This window comes from Cinclus cinclus, chromosome 4, assembly GCF_963662255.1.
Source record: "Cinclus cinclus chromosome 4, bCinCin1.1, whole genome shotgun sequence".
Lineage (NCBI taxonomy): Eukaryota > Metazoa > Chordata > Aves > Passeriformes > Cinclidae > Cinclus > Cinclus cinclus.
Window position 1 is genome coordinate 63,316,472 of NC_085049.1, and position 10,800 is coordinate 63,327,271.

Consider the following 10,800-nt stretch of genomic DNA (forward strand, 5'->3'; position numbering starts at 1 on the left):
TTTATCCTTGTGTTAGTAGTGATTTTAGCTTAAATAGTTCTTTTCCCTTTCCCAATGGGATTACTGGGTACTTCAGCAGAGCTGTGAAGCCTCCATACTGCCAAGAAGGGTTTGGTTTAAGCAATGAAACACCTGTGCAAGTATATCCAAAATTATTTTTCCCTTATGATGGAAACTTACATAAGTAAATATTAAAGGAACACGTAGATAGCTGAGGGATGACTTCCTAAACAGCAAGGTATTTCTCTGCAGGATCTATCCTGACAGGTTGGTGTCCCTCCCCCAGTTCACATAACCATTGCTCAATCCTAATGCAGCCCTGAGCACACAGCACTGCCCAGTCCAGCTGTCTCTGCAAGGATGTGTCATCCCAGGCAACAGGGCTGGAGATCAGCACTGCACATGCACCTAGTGCAGCCACAACCTGTGCAGCTTTTAGACAGGACATCCAAGTAACCTTTCCATTCTTCAGTGGACACACACAAAGAACACTCCCATTCTGCAGTCTCTTGTCTCAACTCTATTAATGCCACTGAAGTCTGTGGATCTCTACAGCTGCCAGGAGGCTTTTGCCTGTGTGGCTTTTGGCTACTAAGTTGATACAAGTTAATGACCCTACAGCCACACTTCAAGGTTCCTGACTCAAACTTTCTGAGAGGAACTGGGGTATAACAGATCTCCACACCTCACCTGCAGTGAAATCTTCCCCACTAATTCCAAATGTTTTATAAACAGGTTTAAAGATGAAATGTATTTAGTTACTATATACATACTGTAAAATATAAAGACAGCCAAGTCCTCCTGTGTTTCAGATGGGAAGATAACTGATAATTTTTTAAATACTCACTTTCCATTTTAATATTTTCAGCTTTAAAATGAAACAATTACCTGTTGCTCCTCCAGCATTAATTTTTCAGACACCAATAAAATATTAAAGAGCTTTTAAAGGGTTAATTTCCCCCCACTAAAACAATGGAAATAAAGTAAGCACCTTACTATAAAAGTATGAAAAACAAAAAAGAAAAAAAAAAGTTTATTTCAGAAATACAAAACACCTATTCTCTCATTTCTCCATCTTCTTCCTCTTCTTCCACACCTCTGATGTACAAAACATTATTGCACCTGTAAATAGAACCAAGAGCTCCCTTAGCTATCAGCATTATCATTTTCCCCACATAAAACATGCTTTAAACATTTTTCTCCTTGAATGTAGCCTGGCAACAGCCAAATTCTACAAAACAAAATGCTGTTGTTGGCCTTGTACACCTTTGTACTTGTACAAGTACATTAAATTGTGCAACTTCATAAATGTAGTAACTGTTTGAAAATGCTGTACAATTTTATTTTTTTTTTTACTTTTGGGTGAACAGTTATGGTCAAATTTAGCTTCCAATCATGTAAAACGTTTCCAGTTGCAATACACTAGTTTACAATGTCAAAGGATTCCCAGATATACAAAAATGTGAAAAACAGAAGTATTTAGTTGTCACAAAGGGGATAGTAAATGTTTTTAAAAATATATTCAAAATTCATTTTTTCCTCCTCTCAGAAGGGACTTTGATATAAAAGACACATTCATAGCCTTCCTGCAAAAGCAACACGTGGCATCTTAATTTGACAAGAAATACAGCAGCCACCAGTATAAGCTTTAATGCAAATGGTGAGGAGATTTAGAGCCTTCCTCCACCATAAAGAAATACCCCAATTACCTTATCAAAACTTCACCGAGGTGTCCAGACAACGCGCCATCTATGTACTCCTCTGTGTTCGCAAGCTTTAAAGGAAAATGAGAAAAAAATCAGAACGACGGCAATAAAAGCGGCTTCACAAAGCCCACGACAGTTCTGCCCACAGCCCAGGGCTCGGCTACAGCTCCCACACTGTGCCGCATTCCCACCGAGGGACCGCGGCATCCCCGCGGCATCCCATCATCCCGGCTGCGGGAGGGAAAGGACACCTTCCGCTAGGCCAGCTTGCTCAGAGCCCCATCCAGCCCGGCCTCCAACGCCCCCAGCGATGAGGTATCCACATCGCCGAGAGCCGGCACCCCCGCTCCCTCACCTGCATGTTCATGTAGCCGTCCACGGAGACGAGGTAGCCCTTGTACTCCATCCCCCACTTCAGCTTCACCATCACCGGCTTCCCCGTCAGCCCGTTCAGGAACGGCTTGGGGTTGAGGGGCAGGCTCTGGCGGGGGAAGCACACGGTCAGCGCCGCCCGCCTCCCGCTCCGCCTCGCCCGGCCGCCTGGGGCCGGCAACCGAGCGGCTCCCGCCCCTCCCAGCGCCCGGCTCCCGCCCCTCCCGGCTCCCGGCTCCCGCTCACCATGGCGGGAGAAGCGCAGACCCACGCGGGACAACGGGAGGCGATGGGAAGCGGCTCCGCTCCCGCTTCCCGTTCCGGGGGCGCCGCTCTCCCACCTCCGACCTCTCACCCGCTCCGCGCTCCCCATAGGCTGGAGCGCCCCGGCGCGCCGAGCCGCAGGCGCGCCCGCTCATTGGCCCAGCGGTGCCGCGGGCCTCTCTCATTGGCCGAGCCGCTCAGTTTCCCCGCCGTCCCCGTGCCGACCAATCGCTGTTGGCTGCAGGGTGTCAGCCCGCGCCCTCTGCGTGTTCCCGTGCGCGTACCCGCGCCCTGCACCCGCGCGCGTACGCGCACGCCGTGCCCCGTGCCCTGTGCCCCGTGCCCTGTGCCGGTCCCTATGCCGGTGCCCCGTGCCCTGTGCCGGTCCCTATGCCGGTGCCCCGTACTCTATGCCGGTCCCTATGCCGGTGCCGGTGCCCGTGGGACAGCCCTGCGCGGCCCCTGCGGCCGTGCCCGCCCTGCACGCCGCGTGTGCAGCTCGGTGCCGCTGAGCGCGGGCTCGTCCCCGCGAGGTGGCAGCGCCGGAGCGGCGCGGTGCGGTGGCCGAGGCACCCGGCAGGAGGGCTTCGACAGCTTCTTCTGGTGGTGCCGGACAAAGCCTGGCGGCGTCCATCCGTCTGCGAGAATAGATGCGCGCACCGGCACATTTTCCTGATTCCACACGCAAAGATAGAAAATCTCAGAGTTTCTAGGACGCATTAAGTGCGAATTCCCTGTCAGTGTCTTCTGACCCCCAGACGAAGATGGTTTTGGGTGTAGAGAGCGAGAGTCGTGAAGCGTCCGTCCTGCACTGGTTATAATTTATGTCTTAGTCTTTGATGGGCAAATATGTTGAGCCAACGTCTGTAGCCTTTACCAATTTGTCACATCCTCACTGTCTCCTACTACTCTATGTATAAATTCATCAAATGCCACAATGTGTATTTCTGCCCCTGCGTACAACATATTCCCTTGAGCTCCAGTGTATTGGGTGCTGAATGTGGAAAACACACATTCAGGAAACTTAACCTTTCAGTAACAGAACTGTTGTGGGGTTTGTGCACTTCACATTCCAAAAGTGAGTCTAGTGCCCTAGTATTGAAAGCAAAACCATTATCGCCTCCTCAAATTTGCTTGTTTAAAGCTGTTGGTGCAACCAGCCATCTTCTCCAGGTCCAGATTGTCCTTACGTACAGTGGCACTGTGAGTGTGTAAGAGTGAAGCAGATGGAATTGTAGTTCCCGTTCACTAGCGCATATCAAAAGTGCAGTTACAGAATCACAGAATTGCTGGGGTTGGAAGGGACCTCTGGAGATCATCCAGATCATCCAAATCATCCAGATTTGGGATGTCTCCGGAAAGGAGACAGTTCCTCCCTGGGTAGCATGTTCCAGTGCTCTGCCACCTGAAGAAGTTCGTCCTCATGTTGAGGTGAAACTTCTTGTGAAGATATCTAGATGTGTGTTTCCAAGACTATTAGAAATAAGTGTGATTTTCTTTTAGGGTGTAGTGGATGGGTAACAGAAAGAACACCAAAATCATGCTAATTATCTTTCTGGTAGCAGGACTTACTATGGGCCAACTAAAAGAGTAACTAACTTATAAGATTTTGTTTTGTATTGAAGTCTGAGTTTAGACTATGCAGGAAAAATATGAACACAATGGAAAATGGTGTACATATATAAAACTTTTCATTCCATTTGCAGTATAGCATAGCTGATTTCACTTGATAACATGTATAATGTGGCAGAATGTAATGAGCTTAGTATGAGTGTCTTGAATAAAATCATACTGTAAGAGCAATTTTTGCACCACTCTGACAAGGATGAACATGGGTGTCTATGAATGGCAATATAACAGGTTTGGTATGTTATCTGTAAATAGCACTAGTTATTTTTACATATTAAATCAATTTTGACCACAATGTCTTCTACTCATGTTGTGAAAACTTCTTGTGTACCAAGAAATAGGAGCATTTATATTCCTCTTTTAATACACTCTGTTGCTCAGGTGAGTAAATATTCCACCCCTGTTGTTACCAAAAATGAGCATTTCCCAGGGTCATCCATCTCAGAAAGTCAGGCAGCGAAAGTGTTTGACTTCTAGTTTCATAATTGGTCTGTGAATTCAGATGTCAGTAATCTCATCAGCTGCAGAGTGGGTCTGCAGCAATTTTGTGTGGTGGTAGGGTAGGAAGGAGTACTGAATGCGTGACTACATCTGATGTATTTAACTGAGTAAAATCAGTTAATCAGGAAACGAAATAGCTGTTGTTTTTCTTTTCTCTTATGAGGAATTTGCTGTTTACCTTGTTGACTGAATCATTCTGACTCAGAGACAGTCTTCTTACGCTGATCTCTGGACCTTCAGCACAGGGGTGAAGTTCACCTTTTGTCCTCTTTGTATTTCCCATGTAATAGGGGAAGTAATGATTTGCATTCTTTTCTGCCTTTGGATCAGGGTATTTAGGCTGTTGTGCAACAGGAAATGAACAGGAAAGAGTTGTTGTAATAGATTAATCCAAACTTTAGCTCCTGGGTGGATGGATAGGATTTTCTCTTACTGCTCAGGAGTGAGAATTTAACACAAATGTCTACACTCTGTTCCTGAGGAAACACATTAAGCAGCTGGACATTCAGGGGCAGCAGCATTTCTGATGGAGGGACTGATTAGATGGTATTGTCTGTGTAAGTGGAAATGCTCACTGACATCGATAATGCACTGCGTTGCCGTAAAACCAGGCTGAGAGGAGCCCTGTACCATCTCATTACTGAGAGAAACCTCGGCAGCCCAGAACTCCTTCCTGATTCAGACAAGTTTACTGGGACAGGAACTCCCTGCAGTGACCTGTTTCTGCCTGCCATAAACACATCATTAAGGAAACTTTCAGAGCTGCCCCATATTCCAGCTTCTAATCTGTACATTTAGTGACCATCCCATTCTTTTTCCTAGTGATACGCCAGTGTCAGTGGGCATATCCACTGCATTCTTATTCCACATCAGGCAAACTACTTCTGATATCACAGAGTCATGTCCACCAGAGTAAGAGCTTTGCCATCACATCAGAGACACCATTCTCTGATGTCTCTGACATAGCTGATTCCTGACAAGCTCTCTGTTCTGACTTCTTTGGGATGCAGTGGTTGTGATTCCTGTGGATCTAGGAGTATTTTGAAGCTCTGTGCACCTTTGGGGGGTTTTGCTGTTGTAACAATGCTGTTAAAACATGAAGAGGACCTAGGACTCAGGCCAATTATTGAAGACATGAAGAACATCTCTTTTTCCTTCAGGGATAGGCAAAATGGAACATTTTCTGTTAGGTATCATCCTGGAATGGAAAATTAGATCTTGCCCACAGTTTGTCTGTAGAGAGTATATTGTCTAAAAATCTTTTTCACTAAGTAGCAAAATTTTCTCTAAGTGCAGAAAATCTGTATTATATATCAGCTCTTGCTGACTTGAGAACTGCTATAGCAGTATTGTGTGGACTGCCAACAACCCTCACATGAGGTACAGTCCTGACTTTATGGGGCTTTGTCATAGTAAAACAGTTTTGCTTCGAGCAGTATTTTTTCAGAAATGTCTACCAGTGAAACACCTTTCCTCTCTGCTGATTGTCATTTTAATGACACCAGCTTTGATCAAATCTCCATGTGAGGCAGTAGCCATCCACCACAGACCTTCACCACAGGTTGTCACTGGGAGTAGGGAGGTAGTGACATCAGACTTAAGAAGAACAGAGGGCTGTAATTTCACTCTGAGATTCTCATCAACCAAAGCACAGCCCCACTGTGCTGAAGGGGTGGATATGCAGGATCCAAGTACTAGGAGGCACAAACCTGGTTAGTGTGTTTCAGGCTTCATCCAAGAAACATGCCTTTTTCCACATGCTGACAGACTTACATCTCAGTGTAAGACTGTAGCCCAGAATAGATGCTCAGTCTTGCTGAAAAAACAGGAATCTTTCCATTGGCTCTGCATGTCTGCAGTGGCTAGCAACAGTAATGTGAAGGAACACAAACAAAATGCAAAAGTCTGTTTGTGATGGACTTGTCCAGTGAGCAGGAGACCATGCTGTGAATGACTCCCAGGGCAGGAGGCAGAGGTGAGCCTGGGAAGATAGAAATGAAGAGTTTCTTCTTGAGTAGAGGATTTATGTGCAGTTTCAGATCAGTACAATGTCTTTTTTCTGTAATGATATCAGTATGAGGATGGAGGTGGGGGACAGGTATGCGCTAACAAAAACCCAGATGTTTTGTCCACACCATCAAAGATCTGCCAGAGTGGCTTTTCTGTGAACCTGTCACGAGGCCAGGCTGTGCCAACAAGCAGGGGCATGGGATGGGTATTGTACAGAAATTATTACAGAGGCACATTAAAGCCTCCTTTTAACCATATTGAAAACCTTTCTTTTTCTGTGCAAATAGTGTTCATGCAAATTATACAGCTACACTAAAGAGAGGCCCTTTAAGAATGTGTCTCTGAAAACACAGTCTCCTTTGCCAAAAAATAATGGGACTTCCTTAATTATCAGCTGTTATCTTCTGGGTTTAGCAAACTTTTGTTGCTTCATGTGCGGTTGCTTCTTTCGTGCCTTGGCATTAATGAATTGGAATTGAAATTATGTACTGAGGAAAACAAAGTGATCTGTACAAATAATAAAACAGTGTACTCGTGTGTGTCAAAAAGGAGATCAAGTATTGTGCAGAAGGAATTTGGAAACCGTGCTTTCACACAAACATCTTAATAGATGTTAATAACTGGCTCCAAATCACAGAAATTGTTTAAGGGTTGGTGCTTTGAGAAATCTGTCTGATCAGAACTCAGAAAGTCTGGCTGGTGTTGGAGGCTCTCTGTGTAAGGGCAAGCTCTGCCATAACAGCGGACTTCATCTACTGCCATTTTTAACAGCAAATCTTGTGGGGAGGGAGGAGAGAAAGGAGTTATTGGGCAACAGGCATGTAGGTCAACAGAGTGCTGCTGGTTGAGAGAGACTAGGTATTGTACATATTACCTCACCAGTTCAGAGAGAGAAGGAAACTAGCTGGATAGGAGAAAGTTAGACACACAAATGATGCTGGGTTAAAAGGAGCAGCTGAATCTAGGATTCCTGAATTTCTAAGAAAACTCTGTCTGAGTCCAAGCAATATTCTGGAGAGATGAGGCAGAGAAATAGGAGCCCAGGTCCCAGAGAAACCTGAGTCATCAAGGTTGACTGGCAGCTGCAGGGACAAATGTGTCCAGAGCTCCCTCCATTACACAGTGAGGCTTCAATGTGTTGTGGTTCTATTAATTTGGCTAGATACATCTACTCTTCTGATAGCCAGAGGGAAGAGTGATTTGGGGTTGGAGCCTCTGCAAAGTCTACTGGCTTATTTGCACTCCTCCCAGGAAAGCCAGTGCTGATCCTCAGGGCAGCAGAGTCTCATTTCCAGGAAGGCTCTGCAGAGAAAATCCCCAGCCTCCTGTGCTCCAGAAATGTGCCAGAGGTGACGTCTGCAATTCATGTTTGACTTGAACCTGAGCCCAAGGCCCACATCTCATCTTGGAGGCAGCAGTCACTGCCCTGCATCTGAGACCAGTGGCTTCCAGTGGCTTCTGCCTCTCTGCTAAACTGGTGTTCCTTTGTTAGGGCCTCTCTGGGTGAGGGACTGCCAAGGGTCTACTGTAAAGGCAAATGTACATGTAAAACCTTCCCTATGGAGCAGAGTGGAGGAGAAGCTTTCATGCAGTCAATTTGTGGTCAGCTACCAGAACCCTGGAGCAGCTCATTGCCCATCTGCAACAAGCAGGAGTCTGAGCTTGTGTAGGTGGACAGGCTTTTCTTGGACCCTGCAAACCCCAGAGGCTTAGCCTGGCCAAGATAGGAAGGACTATAGGAACCAGGAATTAACTATAGGGATGGTCAGTTAATTAGGACCAAATGGCCAAGGCAGACAACACAAAAGTCTGCAGTATGCTCATAAGTCAAAATCCCATGGTTCAACACACATCATCTGTTACAAATCCAGGAGAGAGAGCGTGGCTATAGCTGTTTACACCAGTCATATGTCAACTGTCCCCAAATTGCCAGTGCCCTGACTTCTGTACTTCTTGGGGCAGTGCCCAGCTGTATGTGCTGGGTGCAGTGTGGAATCACAGGAATGCCTTTTTTGAGAATTCTTGAAGAGCTCGGTAAGTTGGAATTTTGGCCAGTGAAGTTTCCACTGCATTTTATCAATGACAACTCACAGAGACCAGCTTTATCTAGTTCATTTTTAGCCAGGAGTCCATTGATGTTCTCGTGTTCCCTTGACACAACTGCTTCCTGTAAAGTTGTAAGTTGTCATGTAGTTTGGCATTTCTACTTTCATTTGTTGAGTACTCTGTTAGATCAATTATACAACTGTTAGGTTTTTTCCAAAGTGCACAGAGGATGAGAGCTGGCTTCTCTTTGCCCAGCAGGTGTTTCTGAGGAGGCAGCTGATGTGCCCTGGGCTTCCCTGCTTGGGTCAAGAACCTGGAGAGATGCTATGAGCAATTTCAGTGCTTCTGACAGTGCACTGGCAGTTCCTGATGCTCCTTGCTTGCCCCAGATGACCTGGCCCTTCTGCCACACTGCTCTCCTTGGGTCCATTTCTGTTCTTTGAATATTTGACAGCAGCCACTCTTGCTGTCTGCATTTGGCATGAGTGGCCTCAGCAGCACAGTATAGAGGCATTCACATCCATTTGGTGCCTTCTTTCTCCAGAGCAATGCCTTCTCTGTGGCAATCTGCACTGCAGGTGGTGGGAAGGCTCAGGTGGTGAAGCAGTGCATGTTCTTGTAGTGGGACCCAGGGGGGGCCAGTAGGGGACCACTCCTCTGCCCAGGAATGCAGTGGCAAGCACAGTTCCACCGATAGCTACTGACCAGGCCAGCAAAGGGAAGATCGTGCCCTGATTGTGTTGTTTATTGCAATGCAGGATAGAGACACTTATCTAGTCTGGGTAATAAAAACAATTGAAAAAAGCCTGTTTCTCTGCCAGCAGATATATTGTGGTGTCTGAGCTGGCTCTCTCCAACTAGTGTGTGCAAACTGGGATGACTGAGGTATGTTCAAGGGTTAGACCATGGCCACATCTTACAAGCACAGCAAAAGGTGTATTCTTAACAAAGACCATTTTCTGCAGCACTCAAATTTTTGCTCCAAATTTTTTTTTTCCAGAAGAAACTTTTTCTTTTTTTTTTTTTTTGTTTTAAGTAGAGGGAAAGGAACCTATGTTTTTCCCAAGCACCATTCTTGGAAATGACCTTCTAAAATTTTCTTGAAACATATCAGCTCGGAGCAGATATTTCCTGCTTCCAGGAAAGCTTTTCTAGAGATCTGTCTCCTGTAAATGTTTATACAAACAATTAAAGACTGCCAAAGTTATAAGCAGCAAAGATAGAGGAGCTTAGGATGGAAAAAATTGAAACCTTAATAATAGCATTGCCAACTGCACTAAATAAACAGATGCATTTGATAGGGATTTTGTATAATAAATGCTAGCTTAGACATTAAACTTTTTTACCCTTTTTTTTCTGTATAACAAGAAAAATGTAGCATAGCTTTACACAATGTTGGGTATTTTCTGGGAAATGTTGTATTCTTAAAATAATTCTTAAGGCTGTTTGATCAGTTGTAGGTTGCAATGGACTGCTATTGATGTTCCTTTCCTGTGACACTTCACGTAAGGCAAGTGATTACTTGTTTTGACATATTGTAAAAGATATGTAATTATAAGGGGGAAAGGGCTAGTTCATTCCTGTGACACTTTATGGATTTACATACTTCTGTGCATTGGACATAAAACACATCAGCTCACCTGTGGTTTTGTGGGGTTTTTAAATGCTCAGGAAAAAGTTCTTATGTTTTATTTCAGGGAAAGGAGACCTTGAGGATTAAATGATACAGTTCAACTTTTTTTAAAAAACAAGCAAGAAGTTCAGTGTCAAACAGTCTTGTTTAAGCTTGATTCACAATAGTACCATGTTGAGACACCAAGAATTTTAATGGAGCTATGACTTTACATTAAGTATTTGATAAGATAATTCTCAGTAGAGTGAAGTGGATAGCAATTCCCATGGCCCCTGAGCTGGTGTGTCTGAGGTGAAGCGCGACTGTGGCGGCGGGTGACGCTGCTCCTGTCCCAGCATCCAGACACCAGCTCCCACTGCAGCACCCTGCCTGACACTTCACCCATCCATAAGATAAGAGTGGCTGGAAGCCTGAATGCCATGATACTTTGTCACCATTTAATAATTATCCGAATTTAGGCTGGTGGAGGCCTTTCCCACAGTCTATGTCAGCAAAGATCTTTATTATAGAGCTCTACTTTTTGTGGTGTTTGGAGGGCAACATTTACTAGACTAAAGAACCTGTGTTTTGCGAGGTACCTTTGAGGCTATGCATAAAGAAACCCCATTCGTTTATTACACTATTCATACAATATGTTTT

General features: G+C 45.2%; 1 protein-coding gene across 1 annotated transcript; it reads right to left on the bottom strand.

Moving 5' to 3' along the window:
• Positions 1 to 1,009: 1,009 nt before the first annotated feature.
• Positions 1,010 to 2,460, bottom strand: SNRPF (small nuclear ribonucleoprotein polypeptide F). The gene is made up of 4 exons (XM_062491431.1): positions 2,325 to 2,460; positions 2,062 to 2,187; positions 1,710 to 1,774; positions 1,010 to 1,122 (listed from the first exon to the last, which is right to left on the bottom strand). Exons 1-4 carry the CDS (start codon positions 2,325 to 2,327, stop codon positions 1,056 to 1,058), a joined length of 261 nt encoding a protein of 86 aa, XP_062347415.1. The 5' UTR covers positions 2,328 to 2,460; the 3' UTR covers positions 1,010 to 1,055.
• Between the last annotated feature and the right edge of the window lie 8,340 nt (positions 2,461 to 10,800).

What these genes read in the sequence shown, in the direction of transcription:
- SNRPF (XM_062491431.1), bottom strand. An exon ending in ACGGCTACATGAACATGCAG is followed by an intron (nt 1,775 to 2,061) that starts GTGAGGGAGCGG and finishes TTTCCTTTAAAG; the next exon opens with CTTGCGAACACAGAGGAGTA. An exon ending in CTCGGTGAAGTTTTGATAAG is followed by an intron (nt 1,123 to 1,709) that starts GTAATTGGGGTA and finishes TTCTATTTACAG; the next exon opens with GTGCAATAATGTTTTGTACA.